This window comes from Micromys minutus, assembly GCF_963924665.1.
Source record: "Micromys minutus genome assembly, chromosome: 30".
NCBI lineage: Eukaryota > Metazoa > Chordata > Mammalia > Rodentia > Muridae > Micromys > Micromys minutus.
Window position 1 is genome coordinate 1,870,657 of NC_137965.1, and position 20,246 is coordinate 1,890,902.

The window sequence follows — 20,246 nt, forward strand, 5'->3', positions numbered from 1 at the left end:
GCAGGCACTCTCTTGCCATTATTCAATAAACAGTGTAACAGTTCTGAACACAGAGTTTACTGTGTATGAGGTACCATAAGAAGTGTGGGTGTGCTGGGTACATGCAATCACTGCTTCCATGGGTTAGGTGCAATTACCATCCACTTTATCTAAGGATTTGAGTTCCCATGGATTTGATCCTTGGGTGTCTTATAACTAACTCCCCATGGATACCAAGGGATGAATGTGGTGAATGTGGTAACATTACTCTAGCCAACCTCAAGAGCTTCAATGCACAAAATACCTAAGCCAATGACCACGGCCAGCATGTTCAATAACTGTTCTTTTCTAATGCTTCAGTCAGCGTTGGAATGAACTCGTGTATTCAGTCCAACCTTACCTTCTGTGTCCCATCAGATTCAAAACTAAAAGTCTGTCGTAACAACGGATAATAGGGAAAGCTACAGGCAAACACGTGAGTGTGAGTGTCCGCAGGACAGTCAGAGGATGCCCTGCATAGCCTGTATCAGTGGCATAGAGGAGCAGGGACTTTCACTGCCCACCCTGGGGCAGGAACACTGGACTTATTAGCAGTATTTAAAAGGGGACTTGTAAAAAGGGCTACATGAGCCATGACATCACAACCACTGTGTTTTATAAAATGGTGGTGTGGTGGTCTTGGCCAGCCCTGCCGAGACCTCACCCTGAACAATCAAGGCATGCGACAGGCCTAATAGAGAAGAAAGTTTATTTGGGACCTGGAGGAGGGGGATAGGGGCAGAGGAAAGAGGGGGACAGAGAAAGAGAGGAGAGAGGAAGAAAGAAGGGAAAAGGCTGGCTGGGGGACACAAGGGGAAGAGAAGGGGAGAGTTGAAGGAGAAAGGAAAGATGGAAAGAGAGAATAGGGAGAGAGAGAGAGAGACAGAGACAGAGAGAGACAGAGAGAGACAGAGACAGAGACAGTGAGACAGAGAGTCAGAGAGACAGAAACACACACACACACACACACACACACACGGGGGGGGGGCGAGGGAATGAAGAGGCCTTTTTAAATATGTAAGCCAGGCTCTTCCTGGTACCCCACAGTTGCTAGATCACTGTGGGCAGAGCCCAGGGATAATGCTAACAACTGCCTGGGGTGTCTTTTCTGTTGAATTGAAGCTTCTGTCTCTAAACTTTCAGTGGTGCATGGATCATAGTTTCCTCAAACACTAAATGATCCCACACTATGACTCAGGCTCTGGGGACTGTTTGCTGCGACACTGCATTTTGTTTTTCTTATCCCAGCACCTGATGTTGACAAGCAAAGACTCCAATGACTATGCCTCAGAAGAGAAGGTCAGTTGAGACAGCAGGTTGGGATGGAGGCCCCGGGCAGATATGAATGCCGGGCATGTTTGTCAGATGAGGTACTTGGGAAACTCAGAAGTGCCCTTCGACATCAGCACCCCAGTGGGGCAGCTTTATTCTCTCATGTAACAGAAAGCTAGGCGAGGGTCAATGCTAGTGAGAATAGGGCATGCCCTACAGGATGGGCTGAAACAGTAAGGAGAATGCAACAGCTAAATTAAGTAATTACAATTAACTTACATAAATTAATTAGAATAAATTAATTAAGATGACAAGCATTAAAAACAATGCATTTAAAATGGGGCCAGGCTTAGTGGCTGGCAGGACAAACAGACGCGACAACTGTAAAGTTATAGGCAGGCACTCTCTGGTGAAGTGACATTTGTCCACTGCTAAATAAGTCAGGAAATGATAGGAGATCCATTCCAAGTTCTCCCGTGGAGTCTGCTGATAGGCTTTCCTATCACTAGAAAACTCAGAGCTATCTTGGAATGGAATCATAACAACACGAGATGTCAAGACCTGGATCATAAAGCTTTTCTGAAGACAGTTAATCTTGAACTGAACAGAAAACATGATAAAGGAACCAGTAAATGAAACCAAGCCAGAAAAAGACAGAAGAATCTCTGCTTTCCTTAAATAGACCCAACACAACCGTGGTCTCTCTTGCCATGGTCCAAACTCCTGTTCTCAAAAGAGGAAACACATCTATTCTACACACATGCCCAATGCACGTGACCTTTGCCAGCACATTTTCCACTTGAATTCACAGACTTTGAAAGTCAGGTGTCTGGGGCATGACCAGCCCACTATCTCCACCCTGTCCACAAACAACCTATTCTAATCCCCTACAATGAAGAATAAATAGTCTAATGTGCAAACCTCATTATAATAAACATGCTGTGTCATTATACTACTCTTTTGTAACAGGAGAGAGGGAAAGAAATTTACTGTGTTAAGAGACACAACAAGACTCATTGGAGGAATAATTTGAGGTACAAACTCAAATTTTGAACCGAAGCTTCCTATGAAGGACACAGGAAGTCACTGTCCGTAGTCTTACCCAGGCTCTCCACGATTGCTGTGTTTCTGGTCTTCCTCTAAGCTACTAGGATAACACAAATTGTAAATATGATCATTTCAGCTCACTTATAAACAATGTGTTATCACCTATCAGGAACTCCTGAAGAGTCACTTTCTTTCTTTCTTTTTTTAAGATTTATTTATTTATTTATTTATTTATTTATTTATTTATTTTTGGTAAGGAAATTTTTTTAACAACTTTATTTTACAAAACAAGAAAAAATGTACAGATTTAAAACATTTTTTGCTTAAAATTATACATTTTTTGTCAGTACTTTTTTCAGATTTTAACATAATTTTTACATAAAACTATATGAATATATTTTTTAGTCAGTACTTGATTTTTTTCAAGGTTTGATTGTATGCCTTGAAAACTTAATAGTTACAATGAGCTAAAGTACATGTAAAACAAAATGTAACATGGAAATAGTTAAAGTTTTCTTGTTTTGTAAATATTTTTTTTGTTTTGTTTTGTTTTCTTTATTTCTTGGACTTCATACAGTCTGTGAGTTGTTTCTGGGGGAGTACAAGCCTCTGGGGTTAGCATCCCACTATCAGTGACTGCATATTATGTCTGTTCTTTTGTGACTGGGTTATCTCACTCAGGATGATATTCTCTAGATGAAGATTTATATTTTTGATATACAGAGTTCTGTCTGCATATATACTTGCACACCAGAAGAGGGCATCGGATCCCATTATAGATGGCTGTGAGCCACCATGTGGTTGCTGGGATTTGAACTCAGTATGTCTAGAAGATCTTAACCGTTGAGCCATCTCTCCAGCCCGAGTCACTTTCTCTAATAAACAGACAGACACATACCAACATAGCTGTACACAGGCAACTATACATTAATTGGTCAATATTTCGGGGCTAGTAAGACATGCAAAAGGACAATGTAAACAGTGCTCTGATACAGGCAACATCCAGAGGTAGGATGAAGAATATAAAATATAATTAAACTGCAATGTGAATCATATGACTTCTTCCCCTCTACTCCATTACACCGATTTGGGGATTATGGTACCCACCCATGCTTCGATACCAACACTTTACACAGGATACCTAAAAACCCTATAAATAACATAGGAAATTTCTGCCTGTTTATGTAGGCTGAGGTCAAGGTGATACATGTTTGGACAGTAGAGAGAGGGTAGGAACAAAGTTTTGTAAAGCAGAAGAGGAGGAAGCATAGATTTAAGATGGAAGACATGGATGACCCATCTCCCTCTGCATGGCTCTGAGTAGCCATGGGTAAACGTGTATACTTTCTAGGGATAGATTTCCATGGGCCAATTTATTTTATCTAGGTGGGAGGGTTTATAGCTTTATCAACTGGCTGTAAGCCTAATGTGTGGAGAGATTGTGGATGGAGAATTTAACATATAAACATATTTGATAAGTTGTTGATTGTTGAGTTGTGTTTTTACCAGGCTGTGGAGGACAGTATGTGAAAGCAATGGCTGAGAGCAGTTCCAGCTCTGTTGCCCACCCGAGGTGAGGGCGTATGGGAACCATGGAACGCGAAGGGTACCAGGCTTGGTAATTAACCGCCAAAGAGACTGTGCCTGGCTCCACACTGGAGTGGCTCCCCAGTGGGTGGCTTACTCAGCTCTCTGAACTTGTGGGGTCAGGATGCACAGAATCAAGCTGGGGTGGCTCTCAGCCATTACTATGCCTCAAATTTCTCTTCTTGAACTTTAAATTAAAAGTTGTGTCAGATGCAGCACACAGATCGCTGAGATGATTCATTTCTTTTTCAATCTTTTTCTTCCCTCTGCTCCAATCTCATTCTGAATTACCTCTGCTCAAGGTGACCTTTGCCTATATTATATCTGACCTATGTGCGATCAGCCCCACCCTATGGTATTTAACTTCTAACATGGTATTTTCTTTTAGCTCTAGAATCTTTGTTGTTCTTTTTCAGATCTTTCCATCCCATAATCCCTCACACTACTATTCATCATACCCATCTTTTCAAGTGTATTTTTAACATCCTTCCTCCCTCTCGCTCTCCCTCCATCCTCCCTCCTTCTCTCATCCCCTCTCTCTTTTCCTTTGTCTGAAATGGGAGTCTCATGGAGCCTAAGCAGGTCCCGACCTCACTGTGTAGCTGAGACTTCCACTGAATTCCTGGATCCCCTCCCCCGTCTCAACCTCCCAAGGGTTGGGATTATAGGCAGACACACATATACCACATGACCAACCCCACGGATGTGTCTCCATGCCTGACTTTTCTCTTGATCATGGATCACACTTTTTCATACCTTCAGTAACTTTTCATGGAGTGACAGACACAGAAAATATGTTGCAGGGTCTGGATTCTCTTTTTTTAAATTACGAGTTTGGCCACTGTTCTATTGCTGTCAAGAGACATCATGGCCAAGGCAACCCTTATAAAAGAAAGCACTTAACTGAGACCTTACTTACAGGTTAATACGTGATCATCATGGTGGGAAGTAGACAGGTATCGTGATGGTGCAGTGACTGAGACCTTGACACGCTAATCCATAAACAGAAGGTAGGGGTCGGGTGGGGTGAGTGAGCAGCCAGACCTGGCCTAGCCCAGCGACAGACTTCCTCCAACAAAGTCACATCTCTCAGCCCTTCTAATCGTTCTGAGATAGTTCCACCCCTGGTGACTAAGCTTTTTAAATATCCGAGTCTCCGAAGGCCATTATTCTTCAAGCCACCTCATTCCATCACCTCACCCCATCGGCTTTGACCCATATCGCAATGCAAGATCCATTTCTTTCAACTTCCAGACTCTCCAGAGTCTTTCACGGCATCGATGGTGTCCAAAAGTCTCTCAACTGCGACCCATTGTAAAGTCAATGGATAGAAAAGCAGATCGCACACTTCAAACACACAACAGCACAGGATAGACATTAGCACTACAAAAGGGGATAAAGGGAGCAACAAGAAGAGATACAGGACCAAAGCCAAGCATGAAACCCAGCAGAGCATGCTCCAAATTCTGTTATTAGACTCTTCCAATCTCCTTCCAGGTTTGTTGACTGCAACACATTCCTCTCTTTTGGGCTGGTTCCACACCATCTTCGCCATCTTGGGATCTCCAACACAATCCAGGCTTTCCGCTCCCAGCCCCACACAATGGCCTCTCCAAGCACCCATGCAGGGCTCCCCTGAGCTCTGCGCCTCAGTGGCTTTCCTCAACAAGCATTTTACTCCTGTATCCTTATAAACCCTAAAGTCAGATTAACATGGCCAAAGCTGCCAAATTCTTCTGTTTGCTAGGGCTGGAACCTGCCTCCTCCTTGAATTACAGCAGCACAAGTGTTTAGGCCTAGGAGATCCCTCAGAGCTTGGCCTCCTACAGGTTGCAGGGCTGGTTGGGCGTGGTGTTGCCCTGAGGTTACTTTGTTACTTTATTCCATTTAGCATCAGCCTTGGCCCCACGGCGGCATTCCCTGGTGCTCCTTTTTCTCTTCTTTTGTATTTCTCTTTGCTTTACTTGTTGCTTCTCAATGTAGAGACCATGGGACACAGTCGATGCTAGGCTGTCTTGAAATCTCCTCTGCCAGCCCCATTAAATTCAAAGCTCTTGAGTTTAGTCGAGGGCATATCTTTAGGGAGGGGTGAAAGGTAGCCATATTCTTAGCCAAAATGTCATAAGAGTGGTCTTCAGGTGAGCTGCTAATACTCATCCCCTCTGAAGCCTCTCAAGCTGGGCCTGCATAGTCCAAATGGTCCCCAAAACCACTGCTGTCTACATCCATACAAGGACGGCCCAGTAAGCCCCACTTAGAGAACTCAACCTCTTTGATAGTCCAAATTCCCTAAGTCTTCCATATTCTTCTAACAAACAACATGGTCAGACCTGTTATGGCAATATCTCTATCCCTAGTACCAACTTCTGTCTTGGCTACTGTCTGCCCTATTGCTCTGAGTAGACACCATCACAAATGCAAACATAAGAGAAAGCAATTTAAATCTGAGGGGGGGGGGCTTGCTTACAATTTTGGAGATTTAGTCCACAATCATCATGGCAAGAGCCAGATAGGTACAGCACTGGAGTAGCTAAGAGTTTTATATACTGATCCACAGATGGTGGGCAGAGACAGAGAGACAGACAGACAGACACTTGTCCTAGTGTGGGGCTTTGGAAATGTCAAAGCACACCCTCAGTGACACAATTCCTCCATCAAGGCCACCTTTACCCCAACGAAGCCATATCACCTAATCCTCCTCAACAGTTCTTCTCCCCGGCGATTAAACATTCAAATACGGGAGCCTAACAAGGCCATTCTTATTCAAATCAACACAAGTTATATATAAGAGGCAAACAGAGCATCAGCCATTTGTCTCAGCATATGGAGGCTGGTTTTTATTTTGGTTTAGCACAGTTCTGAGATGGTTGTAACTTACTGTACTCCCTTTACCCTAAGGCTTGGCCTTTTAGAGTTTGAGTTAAAGGTTTAAGAGTCTCTAAGTCAATGACTTCAGACTGAAAACTGTGTCCTCTGCAGTGGGCAGCGGATGAAACTTCTGCGCTGCGCTACAGCCTTCCAGCTGCCATTTTACTTGGAGGTTCCTTTACCCAGGAGGAGTTCATGTGCAGGTCCTTTGTCTCCTCCCCCTCACCCCCGCCGTGGCCAGTTCATAACTCAAGGGTTATTACTAAGAACTCTGTTCACCTAGCACCAGCAACTTAGGTCATTAAGATTGTGACTTTTTTTCCTTTCTTTCTTTTAAAGATTTATTTATTACATATAAGTACACTGTAGCTGTCCTCAGACACACCAGAAGAGGGCATCAGGTCCCATTACAGATGGTTGTGAGCACCATGTGGTTGCTGGGATTTGAACTCAGGACCTCTGGAAGAGCAGTCAGTGCTCTAACCACTGAGCCATCTCTCCAGCCCAAGACTGTGACTTTCTACTTGAGTCCAGAGAGAGATCTGGGGCGTTAACTCCATGTTCTTCTCTTATCCAAGCCCACAAACCTCCCCAGGTTCTGATTATCTACGACTCAACCCTACTCTCTAACTCTTCCCAACAGTTGTAATTGTCATCAGCAGGAAAAATCAGCACAACCAAAGCCCCTCTCTCTCACCAAAAGCCAGAAACTTAAGGAGCACCAGCACATTTTAACAAAATCCATTCTTGAAAATCTTTTGGTTTGTTTGTTTGTTGTTGCTTAGGATTTTCTTGCTTGTTTCATATTTATAGGCCTCGTTTAAAAAGATTCACCCCTAACCCAAAGCCATAAACATAATTTTTCAGATTTTATGCTAAAATATTTTCCTTAACATATTTTTTATTTTCATGTTTGGATCTTTCAACTCACTTAAAGTTAAACTTTTGCATGAAGCTTAAGTAAGAGATCTGGGGCTGGAGCTGGGGTTGCAGCTTAGGCTTGGCCTGGTATAAACAAGACCTGGATCTAATACTTACCTCCAGAGAAAAGTAGCAAACTTAAATAAGTAAAATAGAGATTCAACTTAATATTTACTTTTCTGAGGAGACAAATCCATTTCCTAGTACCACTGCTAAAGCGCCAAACCTTCCTTTGGCTAATCTCTTCTCTAATCACTACCCGTACCCTGTCATATAAACAGTCTGGTGAGGAGAAAATATTGTGCTACAATGTTTCATTTGCCCAAGCCAGACTACAACCTCCTGAGCTTCCTCTGTAGAGCAAGTTCCTCCACCTTTTCCTCAAAACCGCATTGCCTATTCTGCACCCTTTAGTCTTTCAAATAAACTTTAGAAATCAAATCACATGAAAAGCCTTTCTGGAACAATTAAAATAAAAGCTTGGGTTATCCACAAGCTTGTGTATTTTCTGACTTCTTGAAATCTGTCGATAGTCTTTCTATATTTTTTTCCCCTCACAAAATTGTACTTTGCTTTTCACGGTGCACATTTCAAATCAAATTACATTCATAACTTTTCTATCTAATTTATGGAAATGTACCCTTCCGTGTTAAATGAATCTTATCAAGTTACATACTAAAGTTAGAAAAATCAAAATTTGGCTCAAGATACACAAAGGAACAGACACAGTCTGAACGCTTGCATCCCTTCTCTGGTCCACACAGTCTTATGCGTCACGGGCTTTGGGAGAGAGGACACTTCCCATCCTCCAGTCTTACCAAGATGCTCCATGGTCCCTGCTTTCAGTGTCAGTGAAATTTGAATCCAAAAACATATCTTTGTAGATTCGGCCAACGAGACAGTACATATCGGAAGCAACCTGTTCTTCACTTTGTACCATGGGGATCATGATGTCAAGAGCCTTGGCTCTGTCTCCAGGGAGATTTCTCCTAAAGTAGAAAGCACCGTTTTCATATAGATCACAAAGTCCATTATAAGCCAATCGCCTATTTCATGTATTTGATTTGCATCAGTAAAGTTTGGCAGAATAAAAATAACTGGATTCTGAGATTCCTCTATGGACTCCGTCCTAAGCTTTCTTATCCTGATGTATGTCCACTGAGTCTGTCAAGGATCTCTTGTGAGGTGTGAGTGGTCAAGGTGATCTCCCTGCTGCCTAGGAACAGGCTCAAGATGGTGGAATTCTATGGATTATGCACCCTGTGATCTTGAATGGTGCAGAATCTACTATTATAACACTATGATATTATAATACTATGATGTTAGTTTTCGATGGCTTTTGTTGCAAAACAATGAAAAAATTATCTCATAGATAATTCCAAAATTAAAATCCATCCTAGAGTTGGCTGGTTTCTCCGTGTGGCTAAGCATCTACAGAAGTAGTCTCGTGTAGTTCTTACGGTACAGGTCTCAAAGATGAGACCTCGGCAGGGCATGTTAGGCAAGTGCTGTACCACTGACCTGAATTCCTGCTATTTTTCTCGACTTGAACTTCAAGACAGGAACTCACTGAGTTATCAGGACTGGCCTTGAACTCCGTGTAGCTTGTTATTATTAAGTGATAGGTGTGGGTGGTTCTCAAAATCATACTTTATGTTTCCCCAATGATGAAAATGTTATGCTAAGTGAAAAAAAATAAAATCACGAAAGAGGCTGCCAACAGTATGATTTCCCCTTATGGGAAATATTTAAAACAGAACAGTCAATACAGACAGAAGCACATTCGTGTTCGGCAGGAACAGGAGGATCTGTGTGGAACAGTGACTGTTAATGGATAGAAGGGTTCCTTACAAGGCAAAAATTTACTCTGTAATTTGTGGGGATGACAGCTATATAACTCAATGTACTAAAATTGAGGATACATGATATTTTAAATGAATGAGAGATGTGAGATATATTTCAAATAAAACTTTTTAAAGTTACGTGTATTGTCATATTCTCAACTATTATTTCACATTTTTTGTTCATAAGTTCTATCTCTACCTAAATGTCTTGGGTTCAGAATATTGCTTTACACAAATGTGCTTTTCATTCGATCATATGCTACTTTTGGAAAGAGAGACAAGACACACGAAGTAAAATTCTAAGAGATTCATAGGCTTTTTCTCAGTTTGTTCCAAAAGACATTTTACTTAAGGGAGGGGGGATGTGTTTTACAAAGAGCAGGTAAGCTCTGGAGGTCTTATCCAGATCTAGCAGATATAAAGGATGCTTAATCAACAAAAGACAAAATGGCCTTCTGTCTACAGCCTACATCTGTTGGTAAAGTGGGCAAGTTCTCCAGCTCTGCTGGGTAGGGGAGGAAACACATCGGTTCTAGCGGAACACCATGCTGGATTTCTAGGACAGCACAGGTCCACTGGAGTCTTCAGGGACAACCACTCAGCCTGTCCAATGTGCAGAAGCTTCAGCTATAAAATGAGGGAAATTATGACACCCAGCGAGTTCTAGATAAATTAGGTGTCTTTTCCTTTCCTTAAAACAAGTAGTTTTCTTCTGCAGCAACCTGTCTGCGTACCCATCTTACTGCGAAGGAAAGAGTGGCACAGGTAAGTATTTGGACCACTGAGGACTCTGGTCCCACCTGGGGTCAGAACACAAATGAATGTAGTGGGAGGCCGCCCTGACGTGTGCTGTGATGTAGACAGAAGGCACAGTGGGGACTCAGACAGGCTCACGGGCACGCGATGTAAGATGTCACCGGCAGAGTTCTGGTCATAACTAATCGTGCTCACAGCAGTTCTGGGAAGACTGTCTTTGGATGAGAAAACACAGTCACTTCCTCAGAACTGTCCTCACACTTCAGTGAATCAGCATGTGAAGGGCCAAATAATACTGAGGTTGTGAATTCTCAGTCAGGGTTCAGTCAAATATGCACTGAAAATATTTAGGGAAATGTCTATACTAGGCATGCACAGATTTTTCCCCGAACAGTTAAAAATGACAACCATCTACATAGCATTGTATTATATTAGATATCATGGCTATCTAGACAGTGCTCTAAATGTAGAGAGAATGCTTGATTATTATAGGAAATCCTGAATCATTATATAAGGACTTGAACATCCTCAGATCTGGGTACCTTTAAAGAGTTTGGAACAAATTTTTAACAAACACCCAAGGACAACTATATCTGCTTAAAAGCATCACACTGATAAAATATTGGATGTTATAAAATATAAACACCAAACACAAGCTCTGTCACAGAAACAGAAGAATTATAAAAAATTATAGCCACATATAACATTAGGCTTTTACTAACAGAGAGACAGAGGGCTGGCACACACACACACACACATGCTAATAATAATAACAGCCATCAAAAGACAGATGTAGGAGAATCAAAAACTCAAGTCTGCATGACTTATACAGCAAGACCCTGTCCCCAAACAAACAAAAGCCAGAGAGAAATGAGAAGGCATGCTTATGGTACTTCCTGTGGGCTGGGGTAGATACTGTGCATTTGGGAGCTGCTGGGAAGCCTATAGGGGAGTTGGTCAGAGTTGAATCATCAAGTCAGAACACCCCCGGAGGGAACCTCTTACCTGTTCAGTGCAAACGCATAATGAAACTTCACGTGGTGGTGCGAGGCCAAATCGAAGGTTGGAAGTTTTTCTAAAGTCTCTACCAGCTTCACTATGGAGTCATAGTCCTTTCAGCAAAACAAGCAGCACAGAATTAAACCCTGAGGAGAAATCTCCAACAAGACAGCCCCGAATCTAACACCGAAGAAGGGATTAACAGCAAAGTTAGAATTGTTGAGGGACATAAATCGTGTCTGTAGAAATTCTCCCCAACACACATGCACTTACATGCACACTCGCAGAGAGAGAGAGAGAGAGAGAGAGAGAGAGAGAGAGAGAGAGAGAGAGAGAGAGAGAGAGAGAGCGCCATTGAAAAAAACTCTTTAAGAGTTGTGATAAGGATGCTGAAGTGCAGCTCTTCACAGCTGATGGCTTCTGGTAGGGGTGGGGGTGGGGAAGACTCAGTTTTCTTTAAGGGACTGGCCACTGGGAGTTTGACCATGCTCCAGTGAGTATGTGGGTACTACAAATTGGACTTAGTATATTTCTTTTCTTCTTTTTTGGAGGGGGGAGATCACAAGGGCCGGACCTGGAAGGGCTAGGAAGTGACTGTGGTGTATTTCATAAAATTCACAAATATTCAATAAAAGTATTACCTTAGGGGGAAAAAAAACCTGTTGAGACCTTTGGAAAAGCCCTAGAAGCAACAGCCGTGTTTCTCCTAAATTCCTATTACATGGATTAAGGCATGAAAAATCAAGTTACAGTATTTGACAAAAACCCAAAGAAGCAAAACAAGCAAACCACAGACACATGACTGGGCTCTTTTCACATAGTTCCTGGTCTGCAGGCTTCCATCAAGAACCTTAAAATGATTCTGCCCAAGGACATTAAAAGTTTGAAGGTCACGGAGCAGCTGACTGAAATTCTGTCCTAAGTATCAAGGTGATTTCATACCACGTTAAGTGGGTTTCCTCTCACCACCGGCTGCTACCGTGGCTCTTTGTGCAAGGAGTCTCTCTCATGGGCGAAGTTTTACAGGGTCAAGAGGCTGGTACAGGAACAAGAAGCCAGGAGTTCCCCAGATTTATGATAAAACTCTAACTCCACACCCCTCACTGAGAGGTTTTATTCTACTTGCTGGATCTTCAAACGGCTAAGACCTGGCAGTAGTACCGCTCAGTAAGCCATGGGTCCACCACTGCTTTACGAGGAAACGGTGGCACGTTTCTTGCTCCACCAGTGTCAGCGGTATAATTTCAGGAAGTCAAAGTTACATCCAGAAAGATCTAAGAATCTCTGCTGTTTGCCAAAACAAAGCTCTCATTGGCTGACTGACAGATGTGCCCGAGGTTGGCTGAGCAAATCAGCCCTCCAAGAGCTTGAGCATGTAAGTAGTTCTTGAGGAAGAGTAAATGTGTCTCTCTGTGTGTGTGTGTGTGTGTGTGTGTGTTTGTGTGTGTGATAATCCTGACAGTTACGCCTGTGAGCCTCTTCCGTTCACCATGAAGTCAGAGTGGAAAGGAAGCAGGCAATTCCAGGCAGCACCAAGGATTACTTCTTCCCTGGCTGAAATTCAATACCCTCGTCCCTCCCTCCCCTCACCTGGATATCTCTGTAGGAAAGCAACAGGTTGATAACAATGTCTGCTGTCAGAACTTCAATATTGTCTACGCGCTGCCGGATCCTCGCCAGCTCAGCCGCCAGCTCTTTACCAGTGTATAGATTCCGAGCTTTCCTGATATCATTGAGGATAGATTCCCGGAAGTACTGGCTAGTGAAAAACCACACATTTCAAAGAGTTAGCTCTAGAGAAATGATTCATTGAAATATGGCACTTTTATGAAGAAATGCATGACATTTGTCCACAAGGAGTTTTTGACCCATTAAGATACACTGAAGGATATCTGGCATTGTTAAGAAATTTGGGGGGTGCGGTGGGGCTGGAGAGATAGCTCAGTGGTTAAGAGCACTGACTGTTCTTCCAGAGGTTCTGAGTTCAAATCCCAGTAACAACATGGTGGCTCACAGCCATCTGTAGTGGGATCTGATGCCCTCCTTCTTCTGGTGTGTCTGAAGACAGCTATAGTATACTTATATATAATAAATAAATCTTTTTTTAAAAAAAAAGAAAAAGGAAATTAGGGAGTCCACGAATTTCTTTTAGATTTCTGCCATATTTTAGAAAAAAATCCAAACTTTATTTTTCATCTTACTAGTTTGAGTGCAAATTATTTCAAATAATTTAGATAGGCCCATGATCTGACTACAGTACAACCTTAACTCTCTAGCTCAGTACCATTGCCCACCAACATAAACAACTGATCATTGCTTTTAAAGTAACTGTACTTGCTGGTCACGTGCTTTTAAAGTAACTACACTTGTTGGTCACATGCTCATCATCCCAGCATCCAGGAGGCAGAGGCAGGCGAACCTCTGAGTATTGGAAGCCCACCTCCAAAAAGACTTGGAGAATGCATAGAAAGTTCCAGGCCATCGAAAGCTACTCGAATCAAGAGTGTTATTTTACACATCTGACTTTGTGTGTGTGTGTGTGTGTGCATGCTTCTGCGTGTGCCAGTGGTGGGTATGACGATTGAAGGCCAGCTCTATAGGGTTCACTCTTCTTCTGCAGTGTGAATCGGGGACTGAACTCAGGGTCTCAGCATCCAGTAAGTACTTGCCACCGAGTGATTTCGCTGGCCCAGGGATTATTCTTAACTATGTTCTTAGCAAATTTTGTGAAGTTTTAGCCCTTACACTAAAAGTCCGTGGACATTTATTCTGATGTAGCCATAACTGCTTGTGTGTGTGTGCATATATTCATATATATTTATTTATTTATAAGTATATATGTTTATAAACAATAAGATTATATATAAATTTACTTAAAAATAAGTAAAAGAAATATACATATAAACATACATATACATACATACATACATATGTGTGTGTGTGTGTATATATATATATATATATATATATCCATCCTTGTTATTCTTATAACAGAATTAATAGATTGGCGTCATTTTTTAGTAAACCAAGTGAATGAGGTTTAACTTATGAACTAAAATCACACACATACACACACACACACACACACACACACACACACACTGACTCAGAAGGTACTGCAAATCGTTCCCTGGCTGGTAGGTAGGAACATGTGAGGAGATACACAAATAACACAGAACAGCACTGCACGCTCATCACCCACTGGTGCCAAGTGTTACCTGGAACTCGCTTGTGCCACCTTCAGAAGCTGAACGAAACGGTCCACCAGAGGCAAGCAGATGGGACCCAGCAGGAGCTCCAAGTTGGGCTGCATGAGCTCAGTCAGGCCCTTCATGAAGCTGCTGTCACAGCAGTAGACCTTGTTGTGTGGCGTCACCATGTAAGGGATGAAGGTGTAGTTCCCAGTGCACACCTGTGGGGACAGGAGGCACCAGACAGTAGGGAGCTTGCCTAAGGGACACCACAACACACTGACAAAAAAACAAAACAAAACCCTGCCGGGTCGCGGTTCAGCGACTCAAGTTATTATTTTCCATAATAATCCAGAGTGCAAAAGGGGAACAGGAGAGATTCATTTCTTATTGATGACCCATGAAAACGGAATTTTCCAATTTCCTTAATCGCTTACTTTAGCACAGTAAGGGCTGGCCCGGGATAAAGCATCCGATCGGCCGTTAAATATGTATGCGCTGTCACAATACTAGGGCATGTGCTAACTCGGGAATAATTTCATCATAACGTCCAGCCTCTGGGGAATCAGGAATCCAGTCAGGCCCAACAGAAGGAGGACAAAGTACTAAGAGCCTCAGAGCTTCCCTGGGAGTTAAAGGGCTTCCCCAGGAAGAACACGGCTGTTTCCCTCCAGACCCACACTACACGTGTCCCATTCAGTAAAACCTGAGACTATCACTGCCTTAGCTCTTCCTGCTCTACATCTTGGATTTACATCCCTCCTCTCTGCTAGCAGTGAGGTCCCTACCCCTGCCTGCGTCCCTGCGATGGTCCTGTTCTACTCTCACCTCCACACTGACCACCGGCCATCCTCTCTCTACCCAGCCCCCAGACAGTCTTTACCATCTGCGGATATGAGTTCCTACGGCTGCACGAAGCTCCACAGGAGAGCCTGTGGCAACTCGGAAGCTTACGCTGCGGTCCACAGGCTCCTGACCCCTGCCCATCCTGTCCTTTGCTAGCTGCAGCCGGTGCCCTCTCACTTTAGCCAGACCAGGGTTGGCTGACCTAGCAGTTTCCAGATCGTGCCAAAGGAGGGGATATTTGTGCCAACAAAAGCACCGTTGGGGAGATGACAAAGGGAACTGGCATGGAGACCGCCGGGGGAAGCAAATCTGACTGCAGTCTGGGGCCCAACGAAGAGACCAGAAGGCAAACTAAAGATTTTCAACTACAGAATCCAGAGCGGGGAAGACAAAACAACCATGGCTGTGCACTTTGGCATTCTGGGTAGACAACAGGATAGACTGCAAGAGCAAGAGCCAAGATTTAAGGAAATGAGGCAGAAAGCTATGTGGCACAACCAGACCAGCGTTGTGGCAATGCGAAACAGTAAGTAGCTATGAGCTCAGCACCCAAAGCAGAATCACCCGAGTCTGGGAGACAGTCGCATGCACGGGACGAAGGAGAAGGAGCTGGAGGTGAGTTCAAGTGGGGCTTCTTTAAAAGGAACATCAACACAAAAGCAAGAATTCAGCCTGCAAGTCCAGCCTCACTGTAGCCATGCTAGGAGGAACTGCAGTCAACAAACCCCACACAGAACCCCATCTCCAGCTAAACTATGCGAAGACCTTCAAGAGACGAAGACCTTCAAGAGACTGAAACTTGAAGTGGGTGGGAACGGAATGCTTACTTGGAAGGAGTATAGATTTCCTTCAAAAGGCTGGGAGGGATTTGGGGTGTGTGGGAATGTAAACACAGATCAGGGTGTGATTTGGTATGACTGAATGAAATGTCAGGGACCTCTAGGGACCTCTAAGAGGAAACCCATAAAGAAAAACATGCAAATGGCTGAGCAGCAGACTGGACATGTGCCTTCTGGAGGCACTAGGAGGCCCAGCCTCAGGAGTACAGGAGTGTATGTGCTCTCTTATGGTTCTGTCCTGACGGGCAAGAGCAAACATTAACTCAGTACTTGCACGGAAGAAGAGAAGCAGGGCTTTACTGTCACCGAAACCTTGGTGCTCCTCCTGGTACCACTTTACAGGCTTGGTGACAGCAACCTTAGATCAAGCACCTGGCTTTCTAGCCCAGTGCTTTCTCTGCAGAGCATGTCGTTGCTGCTAGGGATGAATTAACCGTCTCACATGACTTTTGCAGAGAGCTATACTTGCTCTCCTACCCAATATCACCTTCACAGGAATCTGCATGAACTACAGACAGCTCACTGCGAGCATGAGATTTTACGGTCAGGTATAATTATTTATGAGCATGTTATGCTTCGAAGCACCTGGGTGTCAGCACTGAGCAGGAGTAGGAGAAGGACTTCCACAGGTAGAGGTATGGGTTTTAATCAAACCAAGTTGCCCTTCACAAAGTGATGGGGGGACCAATCAGGAAGATTGACAAGGAACTTGTTCTTCTATGATGCCACCTGGATCTCAGAGCATCAATGACCTAACTTAATCCTTGCATGTTGTCTATCTGTCTGTCTGTCTGTCTGCCTCCCTCCCTCCCGCCTCTCTCTGTCTTATGTATGTGTAAAATCCCGAAGCTCAGAACCTAAAACCTATGCTTGATCACACCCAGAGCACAGAAAAGCCTCCAACATCTAGTCCTAATCTATTAAATTATATCTTTGCTGTTTTAAATATCAATAATGCTGACCTTGCTTTTCAGTCCGTAAGAACTATGTGAAGGAACAAAAGTCTATGTGGAGAAGGAATCAAACATCTGGAAGGGAATGGCCACCGTGTTCAAACATGCTGAAGGAGGGATGCACAAGTCAGGGTTTTTAAAGGGCACCCAGTCCCCAGATCACAGCAGAAGCTAAATCAATATCCCAAAGCATGAGGCTCCTCTTACCCTTCCCATCCTTCAGGCCTAGGGAATGCTACCTCCTTTGGTGGACTTTGATATAATGATGGCCACCATCTCCGCAGCAGGTCATGTGCCTTAGCTTCCTAAAAATGTGTCTAATTATTTGTTTACTTGTCCTGATACACAGCTGCATACAAAGCACCCTCACCTTTCATCTCACACAAACAGTTATGGACATCACCATTTTTGTTCTCAAGCACCAGTGTGAGTTTCCTTGGTGGGCGCCAAGCCCAGGTCCTGGCACACAGCTCACGTCCAACTAACACCCGCTGAATAAAATGTGTTATACTGCACTGAAGCATGGGATGGAAGTGTGCATTTCCCGATGAAATGGGAGTGAAATCTCAAACCTACCGACAATGTTAATCTCCCCATCTCCTGTGGAATCACTCATGGCCTTTTATCATATTTTATCACTCTGAATTGTAGATGTATCTCTGTTTTAGGGCTCTTAAACACTGCCCTACTTCCCAAGATAAAATATACCACCGACCCATAGGGCTGTTCCCATTTCTCCGGTAATAGTTCAACATTTTTCATGCAGTCTTTTAAAACTGAAAATATTAAATATCTCTCTGGTTTCCACATTAATCTAATTTCGTATGAGGGGTTAGTGTTCTGTAGTGTGATCTCAAAGAAGGATTTCAGTGCTTCGAGAAAGGGCTTGTGGATTTAGCTCAGTAGCAGGACACTTGCCTAACAAATCCATGTTCATGAGTTCAGTCCCCAGCACCACTGAAAACATAAACAGTCAATCTAAGAATTTGACTGAATGCCTCAAAATAGTAGATAATAATAAACAGAAACACAAACAATATATATTTATCTATTGTATACATATACATATATGTATATATCCGTATATATCGACATGTTATAAATTATATATTATATACGTATATGTATATGTCCACATATATTATAAATTATATGTTATATACATATATAATATATGTGCATTATATATTGTATACATATATAATGTGTGTATTATATTATATACATATATACATATATATTTATAGTGATAGATATTGACAAATATGTGGATAATATACATACATACATATATTACTTGGTTATATGCTTTGATATTGCCAATTAAAGTTCTATAACATTGAATGTACTATGAAAGATTTTTTCTAAGACACAATTATATATTTGAAAAGTAGGTATTAGTGTTATCTTCCATTGTTATAATATTTCACTATGATGAGTTAGTTAGAGAACATAATTGTGTTTATACAGACACATGGAAAGCCCTGAAAAGGAGCAAAATAAATAAAAATTGACAATCTGTACAGATTTAAAAATAACAGATTAATTAACGAAAAAGAAAAGAGTTCAAAAAAATTTGGAAAGTTAAGTCAAATACTCACAGTATTCTTCTGGCAAATGATTTCCTAAAAAGAAAAAAAAAAGAGGAAAAGCAGTCTTAGCAAATGTTATAACAAAAGCCTGTGGCCCTTACTAACCACTTAACCACTGTATGCAGGTAAATTTGTATTAGCAATTTATATTAGCAATCAGAAATGTCAGAGGAACATTGTAAAAGCATTTATGTTTGCAGTCAGAAATATACATTTAACTTTCTGCATACGAGAAGTGTGTAAGAGAACACAAAAGTGTAGAGTTCAATAGTAACAACATAAGTATGCACAACAACACAAGCATACACAACAACATAAGCACACACAACACAAACACATACAACACAAGCATGCACAACAACACAAGCACCACAACACAAGCATGCACAACAACACAAGCACCACAACAACACAAGCATGCACAACAACACAAGCACCACAACAACACAAGCACACACAAGCACACACAACACAAGCACACACAACACAAGCATGCACAACAACACAAGCATGCACAACAACACAAGCACACACAACACAAGCACAACACAAGCACACACAACACAAGCACACACAACACAAGCATGCACAACAACACAAGCATGCACAACAACACAAGCACACACAACACAAGCACACACAAGCACACACAACACAAGCATGCACAACAACACAAGCACCACAACAACACAAGCACGCACAACAACACAGGCACCACAACAACACAAGCATGCACAACAACACAAGCACCACAACAACACAAGCACACACAACACAAGCACCACAACAACACAAGCACACACAACACAAGCACACACAACACAAGCATGCACAACAATACAAACACCATACAACACAAGCACACACAACAACACAAGCACACACAACACAAGCACGCACAACAACACAAGCACGCACAACACAGGCACCACAACAACACAAGCATGCACAACAACACAAGCACCACAACAACACAAGCACACACAACACAAGCACACACAACAACTCAAGCACCACAACACAAACATGCACAATAATACAAACACCATACAACACAAGCACACACAACAACACAAGCACACACAACACAAGCACGCACAACAACACAAGCACGCACAACACAGGCACCACAACAACACAAGCATGCACAACAACACAACACCACAACAACACAAGCACACACAACACAAGCACACACAACAACTCAAGCACCACAACACAAACATGCACAATAATACAAACACCATACAACACAAGCAAGCCTGTACAAATCCCGAAACAGAGTGCCTGAAACGCACTCTAGAGAGAGCAGTTGCTCCCTAAGCACGGGCTCTCACAGCCTGGGATAAGGAGCGGGCACAGCTGCCGATAATTGAGAGCATGCTGACCAACGGCAGCCTCACACATAGATAAGACCATCTGACAATAAAAGTGGGTGTCATTTAGATGTTTTTTATGAGACGTGTAATGGGATAAATACACCACATGGACAATATCCCTGTTCCCTAGATTG

General features: G+C 42.7%; 1 protein-coding gene across 1 annotated transcript in view; it reads right to left on the reverse strand.

Moving 5' to 3' along the window:
• MAP3K5 (mitogen-activated protein kinase kinase kinase 5) overlaps positions 1-20,246 on the reverse strand; it is a 181,441-nt gene that overhangs the window by 101,168 nt on the left and 60,027 nt on the right. Inside the window, exons 3-7 of the mRNA XM_080941715.1 lie at positions 18,743-18,766; positions 14,531-14,724; positions 12,903-13,071; positions 11,319-11,425; positions 8,532-8,702 (exon numbers count right to left, since the gene is read on the reverse strand). Of these exons, the coding sequence (XP_080797841.1) occupies positions 8,532-8,702; positions 11,319-11,425; positions 12,903-13,071; positions 14,531-14,724; positions 18,743-18,766 (665 nt within the window). The remainder of the gene's footprint in view (positions 1-8,531; positions 8,703-11,318; positions 11,426-12,902; positions 13,072-14,530; positions 14,725-18,742; positions 18,767-20,246) is intronic.